Raw genomic sequence first — 17,728 nt, 5'->3', positions numbered from 1 at the left:
TACCAATAAAACCACATACTGGGGTGAAACCCTGCTAGCTCAGAGAGGCAGAGAAAGCACCCAGCTGACCTTCCTTTTTTTAAAAAATATATTTTATTAATTTATTCATATTACATCTCAATTGTTATCCCATTTCTTGTATCCTCCCATTCCTCCCTCCCTCCCGCTTTCTCCCTACTCCCCTCCCCTATGACTGTGATTGAGGGGAGCCTCCTCCCCCCGTATATGCTCATAGGGTATCAAGTCTCTTCTTGGTAGCCTGCTATCCTTCCTCTGAATTCCACCAGGCCTCCCTATCCAGGGGACATACTCAGCTGATATCCCAGAAGGAAAAAAGTCCTTCTTCTCCACACTGTCTTAAATCTGTATAACTCAGTGTCCCTCCTTTCTGTTTAATCCCTGTCAGCTGGTTTCTTGACCTAGGGTGAACTTTATTTAATCCTGTTTAGAGAGAGCTTTTGGATTCACGGTGTTTGCTGGGGCTGAGCCACACCACAACTAGAAACAGGACTTTGTAGTTCACGCTCTCAGGGTTCACAATGGGATCAGATGCCCTGTGACATGGCTCAGTAGGTTAAAGTGCTTGCCATGCAAACCCGGTTACACGAGTCTGATTCTCGAATCTCAGGGTAGAAGGTGAGAACCAACTCCTGAATCCTCTGACTTCAGAGCCCATGTCTACTAAACCAGTGCCCTATACACCATATGTATGCGCACCTAAACAACAATAATAAATATAATCTTTAAATAAATGTCTCCATTGAGATTCTTGGAAAGGAGGAAGGTAATAGTTGTTTTCAGTGTTCTAGGAAATGTCGTCAGTCGTACTTTAGACCTTCATCACCTCGTAACAAGCAAATAAGAGACTAGACAAGCTGGGCACGGGAACTACTGATGCACCTCGGGGTCTGTGGTAGATGTAGTTCTTGAGAATTTCAAAGGTAGAACCAAAAACCATAAAAGATTCCATTGTGGCCTGATGGCAAGGAAAAGAACTATGTAGCCGATGCCTGCCACATACCTCAGGTGTGATGTTTTCACATAGGCATTGTCTTAGGAGGGTTTCATTGCTGTGAAGAGAAACCATGACCATGGCAACTCCTATAAAGGAAAACACTTCACTGGGGCTGCCTTACCGTTTCAGAGGTTTAGTCCATTACTGTCATGGCGGGAAGCACGGCCGCGTGCAGACAGACATGGTGCTGGAGACAGAGCTTAGAGTTCTGCATCCTGATCCCCAGCCAGCAAGCAGAGGCTGCCCCACACTGGGCGGAGCATGAGTGAGGAGACCTTAAAGCCTGCGCCCACAAGGACGGCCCTTAGCTTCTGAGCCTCTGTGGGATTTGGCACACACTACTACATCTCACTACAGATTTTTAAAGTGTGTGTATATGTGTGTGTGTGTGTGTGTGTGTGTGCGTGTGTGTGTGTGTGTGTGTGTGTGTGTGTGTGTGTGTGTGTGTGGTGTATGTGCAGGTGCCTGTGAAGGCCAGAACAGGACATGGCATCTCCAGAAATTAGAGTTACATGTGCTTGTGAGAGGTCTGCTAGGGGTGCTGGGAACTGAACTGTCCTCTGCAAGAACAGTGAATGCTCTTAATCTTTGAGCCGTCTCTCTAGCCCTCAAATTTTTAAAAACTATTATTCAGAGATGTAAAGGTCAAAACTACATGGAGTTGAAAAGAGCCAAGACAATTTCTACTTAACAGACAACTTTACACTGAAACGGAATACATCCCTGCAGTTTATAAGTTTTCAGAGACAGAAACAGTTATCTGCAGTCACCTAGAAGTATCCTCTGGGTAATATGGGTAAGGAGAGACGCCTCCTCCCACCATATCCCCTGGTCCTGGCCACAGGACCTGTGGTTCTTGTGGTCGTGAAATAACATCCATATTGGAGCACAGGTGAGTAATCCAGTAGTCAGGGTGCCATCTTCCTGAAACTCTGCTCAGTGCTGGCCTCTGTCACCAGCCTTCCACCTTTGTATGAGTTCCAGGGATCAGGTGAAGCTCAGTCCATTAAGCCTGCATGACAGACACTTTTACCAGCTGAGCTATGTTGGCAGCACAATGGCATGTCTGTAATCCTACCGCTGGGGAAACTGAGACAAGGTCAGGGATTCAAGGTCGTCTTTAGCTGTGTACTAAATGTGCTTCTATGAGTGGCTTATGAGGGAGGTTCTGAGGTTTCTTTTCTTTTTGTTTTGTTTTGTTTTTCAAGACAGGGTTTCTCTGTGTAACCTAGGCTGTCCTGGAGTCACTCTGTAGACCAGGCTGGCCTCGAACTCATGGCTAGCTGCCTGCCTCTGCCTCTCCAGTGCTGGGATTAAAGGCGTGTGCCATCACGCCCGGCCCCAACTGAGGTTTCATGTATGCATATGTACATGCAGACAGAACATGCACCAAAAATAAACAAACAATAAATAGATTTGAAATTTTGTTTTAATACAAGTTAGCATCTTACGGCACAGTAGCAGAAGGTGAGAGTCTCATTAGTCGCCAGTGTCGGCTCTGCCTCTTTCCTTAGCTTCGCAGCTGTGACACTTCACTGGCTTCTCCTACGCAATATGTCCAAAACTGTATTGATATTTCTATCCATTAATCGTGTTCAGTGAATAGTACAGCCACTTAACTTATTGCCTAAACCAAAACTGTACATCATTCTTAAATTTTTAACTTTCTTAGCTTCTGTGTACAGTTGTGTCTGTTTCTTTGGTTTTCTAAGAACACTATCTATGTCTAAGACCATCGAGCTCTCTTCTTGTGTTTATTGATCCTGTAGAATTGGCTTCCACTCGGTCTGTCCTGCTCTTTCACGAGCTTCTGCTTCTGCTAATACTTTTCTTCATTTGAGTCTCTTTCCCATGGTAAATAATTATTTATTATTATTGTTATTGCTATTAATCATTTTACAAGAGGTTTATTTTAAGGCCAGTGAGATAGCACAGCAGATAAAGGCCATACACCTGGTGACTTGATTTCATTCCCCAGATCCTGCAGTGTAGAAGGATAGAATTAATTCTCAAAAATTATCCTCTGAGCCAGGTGTGGTGACGCACGCCTTTAATCCCAGCACTCAGGAGGCAGAGGCAGGTGGATCACTGTGAGTTCAAGGCCACCCTAGTCTACAAAGTGAGTTCCAGGACAGCCAAGGCTACACAGAGAAACCCTGTCTTGAAAAACAAAAATCAAAACAAAATTATCCTCTGGCCTCTACACATACACATTAGCATAGGTGCACCTACATATGTAAAATTATTTATTTATAACCATGTACATCTGGGTGGGCCTGTGAGTACCCATCCCTGTGGGATCCTGAGAATTAGAATCCCCTGGGACTCAAGGTATGGGCAGTTCTGAGCTTCTTGACAAGGGTCCTGGGAACTGAATTCTGACCCTCTATGAGAGCAGTAGTAATGACTTAATGACTAAGTCATTTCTCAACACTCATGGTAAATCCTTAATAATTCTTAAGATTTCATTTCAAATGGGACATTCTCAGAGAAGATGTCCCTTTAAACCACCCCTTGCCTGGGCAGAGTGGGAGAGCTGGCCCTGGTGGTGTGGGCGCAGGAGAGCTGCCAGGCTGACCAGCTCAGGCACAACCCATGCCCAGCTCTAGGACTTTGACTTGGCCCATGCCAACATCTGCCTCATATATGAACCTCGGCAGTGTGTGAAAGGACCAGCCCTACAGGCAGGGTCTCCATGACACAGGGCAACAGCAGGGTCTCCAGGAGGAGTCCCGGTGAGGACCCAGTACTGACAGTGTAGCAGGAGTCAGAGGTTGTGAACCAGATGAGTGACTCAGTGCAATGACATTTGTAAGTAAAGCTGTGTGGACAAAGGGTATACTGTGTGACACGCTGTGATACACCTAAGTCAGCTTCCACAGTGAGTTTTATTTTTCTTTTAATTATTGTTTGTTTTTTTGGCGGGAGGTTGCAAGGGTGGAGGTGGATATGGAGGGATGAGGAGATAGTGGGATTTGGGTGCATGATGTGAAATTCACAAAGGATCAGTTTTTTAAAAAAAAAAATAGATTACTTATTTGTAGAGGGATTTTAGCCCAGCACATCTTTAAGTCTTCTGGCTCGAATATAGACATACCTTTAGTATTCACTTTTAATCGCAAACATTGTGGGTAAGGTTAGTTGATCGAAGGAAGCAGGTATGTTTGAAAGCAGTGTCTAACTGAGAGGCAGACAAAGTGATGAGTCAGGGAAAGACCTGACAGAACAGGATATGGTCAGCTCTCCTGAGAATGGAGAGGAGAGAGAAGCTGTTTGAGAGGACAGCTCAGGCTGTGGGGTGGGAGGAGATGGAGGCTTTACCCAGACAGTTACACAGAGACAGGTGGGGAGAGAGACCAGCTAGACACAGTGGAAGACAGAAGGAACCAGAAGATTAGAACAGATTGCCAAAATTAGTATGATGCCAAGGAGAGCAATTCAATCAGAAGCTCAGAGAAGCCAGTTTGAATCAGTCAGCTTGGAGGGGAGTTTTGAGCCAGAATAGCTGAGGTGAATCAGCCAGCCAGAGCTCAGAAAGAACTAGAAAGGGTGAATGTATCCAGCAGTAAGTCTAGGAGTCTGAAAACATTCTAAGTCTAGGTTAGCTTGTATGGAGGCTAGAAGCTTGCAGGACTAGGCCTAGGTTAGCAGACGGAGGAAGTCAGTCTCTGAGACAATTACTTCAGGAGAATAAAAGTTACTTGTACACTTATTCTATGCTAGAAGCTTAGCTTTATACGTAATATAGAGGCTCAAACACTGACTGAGGGCATCCTGTCTGCTCAGAGTGCTGCTTTTCCCTGTCCTCGCCTTTACATGTGTCCCACTACAAAACCATCTCTGAAGCAACAAAGCTGAAAGACCTCGTTCCAGGAGCATCTTGTGCATGCTCTGTAGCAGCTTAGTTTACATGTCTGTCTTTCCTCCTAAACTATGAAATCTCTGAAGGAAGGAATTATTTTCATATTTCTCTTCTAAATCTGATGCAGCCCACGGGGTAAATGATGATTTACTGAAGGAAGAAGACACAGAACTGAGCTATATCATTGGGTTTTCTGAATAGTTTTTCTTTCATTGGCTAATGAGAAAAGGGATATGGAGAAGGGAACTGCTAAAAATCAGGCTAAAAGACATGATCCCAGCACTTGAGAAACAGGCAGGAGGGTTCATCATCATCCTCATCCACTCGTAAACTAAAGTCTGGCCTGGGCTACAGGAAACTCTTTCAAAAAACTTACCAACCAAATAAATAGAAAAAAATAAATTCAATAAAATTCTAGCCAAATTGCCCGGGAGGTAATTGAGGGTGCTTGGCCGCTCATCTGAGAAGAAGGCTATAGGCAGCATTGTCCAATATCGGTTACATCTTATTTTTAGTTATTTTATTGTGAGTTGAAGAAGGTTAACAAGAGACTTAAGCGCCTTGATAAGCAAATTATTTATGTCTCGGGTTTTTTGAGAGAGATAAATTACCAGAACAAAGGTGCCTGATAATTTATATAACTCTGTCTTTGAAACATTATCATATTTTCCAATTCACAATTCCCAGATTAGAAATACAAATTTTGCTGTTTTAATTTGTAGAAAAGCATTTAAGAAAAATTCTTACATCTGTTATCTGTGGCATAGAAAGTCTTTCTTCATTTAAATATAACTTTTGGCAAGCTTTTCCTGTAAATGTTTGAATGTGTGCTCAAGAAAGCTACAAAACCCTTAACTGGGTATTTGGCTACTGTAAGCTTTGATTCTCTGGTTTAGATGTTATGAAAGCCTGTCAATAAAATTAATTCTTAGCCTGCGTAGTGACATAACCCTAGCACTTGGAAGACAGAAGCAGGAGGATCAGGAATTCAGGTCCGTCTTTGGCGGGCCAGACAGGAGTAGTCAGACTCTGTCAAACAAAACAACAACAACAACAAAATGAAAACAAAAAAGTTAAACCAAATTTGGCTTTTAGAAAGATAATGTCTTTGCATGTCATTACATTTCCATATTGCCTGCTTAATACAGAAAGAGAAGATTTGGCGAACTGAACTTGGTGCTCTAGGAAAAAAACAACCCAGGTTCAGTTCCCAGTATAGGCATGGCAGCTCACAACTCTGTGTCTGTGTGTGTGTGTGCATGTGCACACGCAAAATGCTCACGCATATAAAAATTAGTAAATCTTTTTTGTTTGGTTTGGTATTTTGAGACAGAGCTTCTCTGTGTAGCCTTGACTGCCCTTCCTAGACTCGCTTTGTAGACCAGGCCGGCCTCGAACTCACAGCGATCCACCTGCCTATGCCTCCCGAGTGCTGGGATTAAAGGCGTGCGCCACCACCGCCCAGCTGTAAATCTTTTTTTTAAAGATTAAGATCCAGGCATAGTATAGCATAGACCGTTAATCCTAGCACTTGGGGAGAACTAGGAAGTCAAGACCATCTTTGGCCATATAACCAACTTGGCTACAGAAGACTGGGTTTTAAAAACAGTAAATACGCAAAATACTCGGCATAGAAATCTGATTTGGGTGAGTTTGGCAAGTGCGTTCAGTACTACAGTGGTTTGTAGGCTGAATATGGATATCAGGTGAAGACTGGTGCTTACCAGCTGCTTCCTAGGCCAGGACATCGCCAGCACGTCTGTCACCGTGCTGTTCCTCACAGGCTGCTTCCTAGGCCAGGACATCGCCAGCACGTCCATCACCATGTTGTGTGTTCATTTGGTCTCACCGTACAATGTGACAGCTTCCAGTCAGCCAGTTTTCTTTTTCTTTTTTTAACCTTTGAAAAACATTGTTCAAGTTCAGATTAAAATTATAAAAACCACGATTTTGCCTTATTCTTTTTTTTATAAAATGGAAGGCATGTGCCTACATTTTCTAAAGGAACAAAATATTTCTCTCTTCTTAGCTATTTATGAGGATATTTACAATCTGTAGTTTTTAACCCAAGTTTCAAGAACATTTACCAAAAAAAAATATTGTTTTGGTGATGTTGACTCAACAAAAACCTATTTACAATGTCAATAAACTGACTAGTACAAAAAATCGTATATGCTATTTTTAGTAGTGAGCGGGCTGCTAATGTATCTTGGGGAGAAATCAAATGGCACCGGGAAAAGGAAAAGGAGTTTGCCTTCCTGTGTGCATGCAGGAAGCAGTAACGCACGCGTGGCTCCAGCCTGCATCAGCTGCTTTTTCAGCCAGCGGAAGATCCACTTAATGAGTCTTGAAGCTTTGACTATTTGAGCTTAGTGAAGGATTTGAGTTTCTCAGCTGAGAGTTCCCGTTTGCTGGGCTCCTTTCTCTCCAGAGTCCCAGCACATTTCTCATTGTCTCTGTTATTAGCTTCCCACAGCCTCACACGGCTGCCATCTCCTGAAGATGCAGGAATTGATCGTGTTATGTCCCAACTTACAGTATGACTGTCAAACTGAGCCACAGTATGAATTTCAAATTTTGCTGGACCACAAGTGTCAATGTGAAAGTTCTTCCATCTTTGGTTGGTATTTGCCAAAAAGTGGAAAGACCTTGTCAAATTTGGAGCAGATGCAGCAGCATGGGCAGGACCAGTGGCTGTCGCAGGAATTTCGCTGCCTTATCCTAAAAGCTCTGAGCCTGGGCCATCGCATTTGCACTATTATCTCCTCCCATAGCTCTCATGGAGGAGTGAGTGTAAACAGAGTTGGCAGTGTTCCAAGAAGTACAGCTCCGTCTCAGCTCACATGAGACTTCACTCTACAGAGACCCTGAGATTCCTAACATCTGGTGCCTCACACGTTCTTACTGTGCCATCTGCTGAACAGGCTGCTACATCAGACCCATCTGCTTGGGAGCAAATTTCACAGTAGTAATGGATGTCCTGCCGTCACTACAACTGTCCTCTTCACCCAGTGATTCTGACATTTGATTTTCCTGCTCCGTCTTCCCATCTAGCAGCTGTTCAGTCAAAGAAACAGGAAGCCAAGCCTGTCCAGATTCAGGGTGAGCTCATGTCAGACACTGAACAGATCCCCTGTGCGGCTCCAGCTGGCACTGCACTGCCAGTTTCCCTCTTCACATGGATCTTGGCCCTTGCTGAGGCGAGGAGAAGCCCCCCCCATCCCTGAGGGCACTGGTCGTTTGTTAAGTACCATCAAACCTTGACACTCTTGTTGGTTGCTGGAGCAGGTGGTCATCGACACCTATGGGAGTTAAAAGAGGACAGAGGTGATGTCCTTGTGGGCTGCTGTGATGCTGTGCGCCACAGCACGGCCATCGCCACCACTCTTCTTTTCTTTCCCCCTTTGGTTTTTCAAGACAGGGTCTCTCTGTGTAGCCCTGGCTATCCTGGACTCACTTTGTAGACCAGGCTGGCCTCGAAATCACAACGATCCACCTGCCTCCGCCTCCCAAATGCTGGGATTAAAGGTGTGTGCTACCACCGCCTAGTCAGTCTTATTTGTTACTTTAACACTTCAGAATGTGTGACCAGTGAGAGAGGTGGAGCTGCCTTTTTAGCCTTGTCAGCTGTGTCATGCGTCATGTGTTACTGTGTTGCATTTTACAATAGGGATGGTTAACTGTGTCCTCCTGTGCAAAGTCATCTGTTCACTCTTATTCAGACATGCTCAAATAAAGCCATGTCAGGCCTGTATGTGTCTCACACTGCATGGTGGAGTTGAGTCAGTGTGACATACTTGGTTATCTCTGACTCTAGGAAGAGTTTGCTACAGCCCATCTGGATTCAAGGAGCAGGGCGGTGGGGTGGGGGGTGGCGACAACGACTTGAACTCTTAATGTGGGGACCATGCAAGGAAGGTTCTTGAAGAGTTCATGGAACTAGAAGTATTGAATTCATTATAAAAATATAATCATCCATAAACCTAATTTAGCCCTTTTAAAAGACCTATAGCATAATTTTTGTTACAAATAAAATTTAAAATACCTTGTTCTAATCTTCTGTTTTAGTAAATAAAAAGCTTCTCATTTTCAAAGTTTATTTTTTTAGGATAAAGCAGTGTATTTAATCAAACTGGCAAAAAATGAAGTCTGCATTTACAGGGCCCATCAAAAACAGAAACACATCTTTGCAGTGACTTCTGCCTACACAAACCTAGAATCTCTGACTTTGTCCTTAGAAAAGGTTCATGATTGGCCTGAATGGGACAGAATTGGAATATATTAAGAAACTTTGAACATAGAAATGCTTAGGGAAAGAGTAAAATAGGCCCAACGATGCATGTGGACTTGTTTGTTTGTTTGTTTTGAGATATGACTTCTCTGTGTATCCTTGACTGTCCTGGACTCAATTTGTAGACCAGGCTGGCCTCAAACTCAAGGAGTTTGCCTGCCTCTGCCTCCCCAAGCGCTGGGATCACAGGTGTGGGACACTGAGCCCAGCAGGTACATGGGCTTTTCAAGGGAGAATTACACTTATGTATCTTTAAAATAGACACATGTGGCTGGGTGTAGTGATGTACACCTTTAATTCCAGCACCCAGGAAGCAGAGGCAGAGTCAGGCAAGTACCTGTGAGTTTAAGGCCAGCATGGTCTATATAATGAGTTCTGTGAAAGCCAGAGCTACATAGTGATATTCTGTCTCAAAAGAAAGAAAGAAAGCCAAGTGTACATTATTTTTGGTCTCTTGTGAAGTTATAACTCAAAGGGTTGCCAAGGAACTTAAACCTGACATCATAAAGTGACCCCTGTGCTAGGATTGTGTAGCACTGCAGCTTGATAAAGCAGAACCACCCTAGATTCCAAGTACTGCAGAGGAAAATAATTTTTAAAATTATTGTATGTCTAAGGGTGTTTTGCCTACATGTATGTCTGTGCACCACATGCATGCCTGGTTCCGTGGAGACCAGAAGAGTGCATAGAGTCACCTGGAACCAGTGCCAGTTGTGAGCTGTGATGCGGGTAGTGGAAATCAAATCCTGGTCCACTAGAAGAGCAACGCTGTGCTCCTTAGTGCTGAGCCATCTCCGCAGCCCCCTGTGCTGCAGTTCTTGACTTTCACCTGACTCTGGAGAATGGGGACTTTTTCTGTTCTCATGTCTCCTTAATTTTCAGTCCTTCTGTTATGCAAAGGATAACTATTGTTTTTATCTTTGTTAACTTCTTTTCACTAATCAAAGGCGCCTTCGCCGGTTACCCCGAAACACTGCCATAACCACTATAACAATAGAGCTAGCCAGCGCACTTTTCTTTTTAACTTTTTGGTGATTCTTTGTGAGTTTGACACCAGGCATCCCAGTCCTGCTCTTCACCCTTGCAAGTTCCCTTCAAAATAAAAAACACAAAAACAAGCAACAAGAGCAAAGCATAGAAAAAGTACCTCACCGTGGAAGCTGAGGTGTGCAGCGGTGTCCCACAGTGTGTCCCTCTGCCCACACAGCTCCACTTGCTGTGACTCATTGTTCTGGCTCGAGGCCTCTGGCTTCTGTGACATCATCAGTACTGGATCCTCACTGGCGCGTTTTAGTTATTCTGTTGTTGCCCTGTGTCATGGAGACCCTGCAGCTAGGACCATCAAGACCTGGTCCTTTTACTCATCCCAACTGTTCACAGATGGTACAGATTTTGGGGTGGGCCAACTCAGGACCCCAGATCTGGGCCTGGGTGGTAGCTCCCTTAGGAGAGCACCACTAGGGCGAGCTCTCCAGCACTGCTCCAGATAGGCCGCCCAATGCGCAAGTGCAGTTCTCCCACATTCTTGCCCTCAGGGCTGCCTCAGCTGAGCCCCCAGCACCAGGTCAGCTCCACCGTCGCACACATCATTAGTCCCAGCACTCTGGGGGCAGAGGTAGCTGGATCTCCAGGTTCCAGGACTGCCTGTTCTACGTAGGGAGTTTCATGCCAGCCAGGGCCATATCGACCCTGTCTGAAATATTTGTAAAGTGTCTCAACCTACGCTGTCTTCATGTCTTGTTTAGGGTCAGAGCATTTTTTAAAAACTGGGTTACTGAGTCCAAATCAAAGATCTCATTCTCTTTTAAAATTTTAAAAATACTTTACATGTATTTATTGTGTGGTTTTGTGTGTGTGCGTCTGGACTGTCTGTCATGTGCTCGTCACTATGTGTGAAAGTCAGAAGACAGCCTGCAGGAGACAGTGTCCTCCCTCCACAGCAACTGTGTTTACCTGCTGAGCTCTCTCTGACTCTGATTCTCATTGTAAATAAAACCCTCTTTGTATAATATCTATGCAGTGAATTTTTTTCATTTTGTGTATACATCTATTTTTAAATTTTTTGCTAACTTTACTTATTGCTTCTGTGTGTGCATGCATGTGGGGGTAGGGCCGTTTCTAGGAGTAAATTCTCTCTTTTTACTTCGTGGGTCCCAAGAATTGAGTGAAGGTTTTGAGGCGTACAGTTAGAGACAAGTACCTTAACCTGCTGGGCCCAATTGGCCCCACGTCTGTTTCTTTTGAGAATACGTTATCTATAAAGAGAGAGAAGGACTTACACTCTGTTTCTGATTTAAAGCTATTGCTAAAGTTAAATCTGGGCGAAACTTGTCCTTTGAATCCTGTTAAAAGCAAAGCACTGCCCCCGCCCCCCCCCCCCCCGGATTTGAAGCTCTTCATGAAAGGCATTCTGACCCTTCCCCCATTTCTCCACAGCTGTGCATGCCGAAAGGGCTGTCATTCAGAACACAAGCTGACAGTAGGGAGCCTCAGTTCCACTCCTTCATTGCCACCCGGGAGGACGGCTCTCGCACCCACGGCTTCGTCCTCACCTTCTATGAGGAAGTTACAAGTAAGCAGATCTGCACAGCCATGCAGACGCTGTACCAGATGCACCTCGCTGAGCAGTGTGGCAGCGTCTGTGCCTCCTCCTCCTGCAGCATGGACTCGCTGGCGAGCAGTGTCGATGAGGGAGATGCAACCTCGCTTCTAAAACTGCAGCGACACAACTCTTACGACATCAACAGAGACACCTTGTATGTCTCAAAGAGTATATGTTTGATCACACCTCTGCCTTTCATGCAAGCCTGCAAGAAATTCCTCCTCCAGCTTTACAAGGCGGTCACCTCACAGCAGCCGCCACCATTGCCGCTTGAAAGCTACATCCACAATATTCTCTATGAGGTGCCCCTTCCACCTCCAGGGAGGTCACTCAAGTTTTACGGCGTGTATGAACCCATCATCTGCCAGAGGCCTGGCCCCAACGAACTCCCTCTTTTTGACTACCCTCTGCGAGAGGCCTTTGAGCTCCTGGGCCTGGAGAACCTGGTGCAGGTGTTCACCTGTGTGCTGTTAGAGATGCAGACTCTTCTCTACTCACAAGGTAGGTGCTGTGAACTGCTTCCTTTCATTGTAGAGCTAATAATGGTCTGAAGTCTCTGCGATTCACATAAAAAGAGCCAGCGTGGCTGGATGGCAGGGCAGAGGTCGTTTCTCTTTGCAGTGACAGTGGCTGCAGACATGAACACAGAGGAATCCAAAGTGTCATGTTTGCCATTTTTGGCTTTTTATTTTATTTTTTAAGGAAAACAACCCTTTCCCCTACATTTAGTCATCATTAGATGCCCTGAAGCTTGTCACCGTGAGTGGATTATGGGCTTTCTGTTCTTTGCAAATTGGTAGCTTCCCATGAAAATTCAGGTGGTGTTTGGAAGAAAGAAATGAAATGTTTACTCTGCAGCCTGCTGAGGCGACGGCTTTGGACCTTGGTTTGCAGGAGCATTGCATGAGTGAGAAAGATGTGCGACGAGAAAGCAGCAGATCTGCTAATGCTGTGTGTGGTTGTGGTTTTAGCCTCCACATCCCAGAAGGTATTATCTTTACTGTTTCTTTTATTCCTAACACAGACTTAGTTAAGATACTAACAAGTTAGGTTTTGTTTCACTAATATGTTTTTGATGACTAATATTGAAAAAAAGGTATACCTGTTTTCATCTGACTGTGAATTTACATAAGAAACAGAGATGGTTGTGGCCTAATAGATGTAAGTTGTAGGCGATTGTAAACTGCTCTGTGTGCTGTTGGAACTTTGGGGAACAAGGCGCAGAACTGGGTTTGCACTGGCTACCTTATGGTTAGGCTGGCAGAGCTGTGTGCAGCTGTCACGCTGCGTTTTCACTCTGCTTTTTTATTTTCTATTTTAAATTATAAGTGAAACTGAGCCAAGCAGGCTATATTTATGCTTCCCCATCTCGTGTGTGTGTTGACACTATTTGTGTGTTGACAGCCCTTCACGAGGTTTTTCAGTTTGTCCTACATAATAGTCTTTGATAATGTGTTCCAGTGTGGCTCTTTTTTTTAATTAGGGAGTTCTGTAATGGCTTACCTAAGCTCATTACTTACCTCTTTTTAAAACATTTGTTTGTTTGTCTATTATGTGTGCAGTGTTCTGCCTGCACATCAGAAGAGCAAAATACTCATACACATAAAAGAAAGCAACCTTTTTAAAGTGTTGAGCCAGTTTGGTTTTAGAAGTCATAAAAGCCTTACTTTCAAATCTCTGCTCTGCCCGTGTTAACTGTAGTTGTTGCAGGTGAGTGACTTCATTTTCAGGCGTATTGGTCCCCTTGTCTCTCTAGCAATGTTTTTTCCACCCACCCCTGATTAATTGTAAGAGTTAAATGAGAAGACCTGTATAGAACTCTTGGACTATTTTTGATGTTCCTTTTATCCAGGGGGAAGCTGAGGCCCAGGTGTGCTAATTAATCATCGTACAAGTGAACAAAGTGGCAGCTGCAAAACTTGGGCTTATACCAATCTCTCTGCAGACAGCTAACCATGTTGGTAGCTGCACTGGATCTATGTGTAATCTTTCCTTACCTATCTCAATACTTAATAGATTATTTTCTCATTCTTCAGCTATACGATAAAGGTATCATACTAAATATAGAGTGTGAAGTAAAAGCTTTGTGTGAATGCAATTTTGGTGGTTTCTAATATCGATAATCTCTCTCCCTTCAGAGAAAGACATTTAAATGAACAGAATAAAAGAGTCATTGTGTTGATTTGCACTCTGGTGCTCCAAGAACCAAACAATTACTGAGAAAATCCAAAGTAAATCTAAGATGGATTTCAATGATGAAAGAGTTCATTAAACTGATTTGTAATTTTATTTATTTTTTATTTTAATATTTTTTTGGGTTTTTGAGACAGGATCTCTCTGTGTAGCCTTAGTCTCACTTTGTAGACCAGGCTGGCCTCGAACTCACAGAGATCCACCTGCCTCTGCCTCCGGAGTGCTGGGATTAAAGGCATGTGCCACCACGCCTTGCGTGATTTGTAATTTTAGTTGACAGTTTATTTGGACAGATTCAGTCTCCTATGTAGAGAGTAATTACATCACAGACATTTTTCAGTGATAATTAGCTATACATTTTAGAGTAGAGAATGCACTCAGGAAGTCAAGGCTCTTTCCTAGTACCTTAAGTCAAAAAAAAAAAAAGAATGTTTGAAGGTTACATGAGGCCAGACAGTGTAAGCTGGGGTATGGTCCTCTTTCCAAAGGAACAGTGGAAATATAAAAGATTGGAATTTAAACACCAGTGTCTAACTTTGACCCATCACTAAAGCTTCTAGAACACTCTTGGGCCGTGATTGCGCCCTTTGGCTTTTCACAGAGGAAATGAGCTGTTAGGCCACTGCGCCAGCCCTTGTTCCTGCCCTGTGTGCCTCCCAAGCGCTCCTCTTCTTTACCGGTTTTCCTGAAGATGTTTTTATTACATATTGCTAGTCATGATGAAATAGACATAGTTTGTTGGTCATAGTTTATCAATCAAAAAAAAAAAAAACCCAGCTATTTTGATAATAGAAACTATATTTCCATTATACTCATCCAAAAAGCAGTAGAATTGAACCAGTTTTGGCTAATATTTTAGTATTAGAGTTTTGCAAGGGCAGGGGCTGCCTTGGACATGCTAGGCAAGTGCTCTCCCAGTAGGCAGATCTGCTGTTAGACTTACTTTACGGTAAACATAACCTTAGTGTGTTAAAATTGTCTTTATTTGAGATAGGCTCTCATGGCGTCCTTGCTGGCCTTGAGCTCACCGAATCTCTGAGGATATTCTTGTTTCTCATCCTCCCAAGTGCTGTGCCTAGTGCTTGCGTGCACGTGTTGCGTTGTCTGGCCCTGGGCGTGGCAGTGCGTGCGCTTCACTGGTGTGAAGCAGTAAGGCAGACTTACTTGGGCCAATTGTGATAGATACATGGGGCTGCCCATCCATCTGACCATGTGACCAAGTCATGAGTTAGTAAGATTGAGATGTGAGAGTCTTTGCCGAGGTGTCTGCTCTTCTGTCACTGCTACAGGAACACCGTGTCATTTCCTCAGTCTGTCAGCTGATTTGTTTTTAGCTTCCTCAATTGTCATAGTGAACTTCTAAACATGGTGTTCATTTGCTTGGAGCTGCCACCCATGAACCAAGCAGCCTGGTTTTGGCTGGTTGCAAGGTGCCATGTCCAAGTGGCAGTAGACCTGGCAGATGCTCACACAGTTTAGCCGGTCCTAAGGAGAGAGATACCCTGCACGGTTTGAATCTCTGCATTCCAGTGTTGACGAGATCCAGCATAAACTATTTCCATTTTGTCATGCAGCTCTCCCTTTAGAGAGGCTCCTAGCCTTACAAGATAGCTGAGTACATCAAGACTCAAGATGAGTTGATGTTCTTCAACCTTGGGAACTGTTTGGCTTAGTACCAGTTGCCAGCTCAGAGTTGCTCCTGGAATGGAGCCTCCGCAGCCCTTTGCCCGGAGCCGTTACTAGGAGGCACAGGTGTTTGCGGCTGTCTCCAGCGGCGGCGGGCAGTTTGTGTCAGCACTCCAGCTTCTGGCTTAAATTGTTTGCTCAGCAAGTCTTATGATTCACTCCCACTTAGCGTGTTTAGCATGCTAGAATGTTGACTGATAGTTTAAGTAAAATAGCTGCAGTGAGTCCATGCGTGTGGCTCCAAAAGTGAATTTATATAATCTCTGCCCTATAATAGTACATACTACATAGAGAAAAAGTTCCCATAAAGCATATGTGGGGGCTGGAGAGACGGCTCTGCGGTTAAGAGCACTGTCTGCTCTTCCACAGGTCCTGAGTTCAATTCCCGCAACCACATGGTGGCTCACAGCCATCTGTATGCTCTAATGCCCTCTTCCAGTGTGCAAGTGTACATGCAGATAGAGCACTCATATACATAAATAAATCTTTAAAAAAATACGTGTAAACCCTGTTTACATATTCTAATTCACTTTTGACTTCTACCTTAATTCCTTCAAGCCTAACTTTTTGTTTGTTTGTTTGTTTTTCAAGACAGGGTTTCTCTGTGTAGCTCTGGCTGTCTTGGAACTCACTCTGTAGACCAGGCTGGCCTTGAACTCACAGACCCACCTCCCTCTGTCTCCTAAGTGCTGGGATTAAAAGCCTATGCCGCCACTGTCTGATATAACCCTAATATCTTGACATTCTACACTCTAATTATAGCCTATGTTAACAGATGTTGGGACCTTAATACATGGGACCCCTCTGTAAAGTTGTTCCAGAAACCTCTTGACCATGTTGTATGCACCCGTGAATTAGGTTTCAGGCCTTTTACAAGAGGTTGTAACAAGAGACACTAGCCCTTTGTCTAGCCTTAATCTTGATTATGGCCCAAACAGGTTGTAGTTTATGTTTTTATTTGGTTTTTATTATTTTTTATTTTATGTGTATGGATTTTTCTGTATGTACGTATATGCATCACATGTATGCAGTGGTCACAGAGGCCAGAAGAGGGCATCAGATCCTTTGGAACTGGAGTCATAGCCAGTGTGAGCTGCCTTGGGGGTGCTGGGACTTGAGCCCAGGCCCTCTGGAAGGGTAGCCAGTGCTCTTAACCTCTGAGCTGTCTCTCCAGCACCATAGTTCATGTTTCTTGAGAGCTTTGACTTCTAGCATTTTAAATTTCTCCAGACTGAGACAAAACAAAACTTGATTGGACCCCTTAATGGTGGGAAAGTATCAAGTGTTTTTATTATTAACTAAATTATCTTACCTAAAACCATATTAATGTATATAAACTATATTAAATAAAATATTAGTTAATCTACCTTCCAGAGTGTTAAGACCCTTGTTTAAATATCATCAACATTTTTACATTATTTATTTATTTTATAACTTTTATTTATTCTTTTGCAATTTCATACATGTATACAGTATATCTTGTTTTTTTCTTAAGATGTTTATTTTAGTTTATATGTATGTTTTGCCTGCATATACATCTGTGTGCCACCAGTGCCCATGGGGGGCAGAAGAGGGCATTGGATCCTCTGAAACTGCAGTTACAGATAGATGTAAGCTGCCATGTGGGTACTGGAATTGAACTCAGGTACTCTAGAAAAGCAGCCAGTGCTCTGAACTGCTGAGCCATCTCTCCAGTTCCATGTATCCTTTTTACAAATAGTTTTTATTATTATTTAATGTTATGGGTATTTTGCCTACATGTGTATCTGTGTACCATGTAAATACCTGGTACCCACAGAAACCAGAAGAGGGCATCAGATCCCCTGGAACTGGAGTTACAGACAGATGTGAGCTGCCACGAGGCTGCTGGGAATCTAACCCAGGTCTACAAAAGCAGCCAGTGCTCTTAACCACTGAGCTGTCTCTCCAGCCCAGTCCAGTGTATCTTGAGCTCCACTCCTAACCCAGTCTCTCACTCTGTGTAGCAGTCCCAAGCAGGTCCCCTTCCCATATCCACATTTCTCCCCTCCCCACCCCCTTCCTTCCCTTCTCCCTCCTGTTTTCTCTCTCCTCCCTCTC

General features: G+C 43.9%; 1 protein-coding gene across 2 annotated transcripts in view; it reads left to right on the top strand.

Moving 5' to 3' along the window:
• Dennd5b (DENN domain containing 5B) overlaps positions 1 to 17,728 on the top strand; it is a 145,435-nt gene that overhangs the window by 37,130 nt on the left and 90,577 nt on the right. For both annotated transcript variants that reach the window (XM_051155629.1, XM_051155628.1), the window contains one exon: positions 11,605 to 12,271. In XM_051155629.1, coding sequence (XP_051011586.1) covers positions 11,605 to 12,271 — 667 coding nt within the window. The remainder of the gene's footprint in view (positions 1 to 11,604; positions 12,272 to 17,728) is intronic.

Source organism: Acomys russatus, chromosome 13, assembly GCF_903995435.1.
Source record: "Acomys russatus chromosome 13, mAcoRus1.1, whole genome shotgun sequence".
Taxonomy (NCBI): domain Eukaryota; kingdom Metazoa; phylum Chordata; class Mammalia; order Rodentia; family Muridae; genus Acomys; species Acomys russatus.
This window is presented reverse-complemented; position numbering and strand designations above follow the sequence as displayed.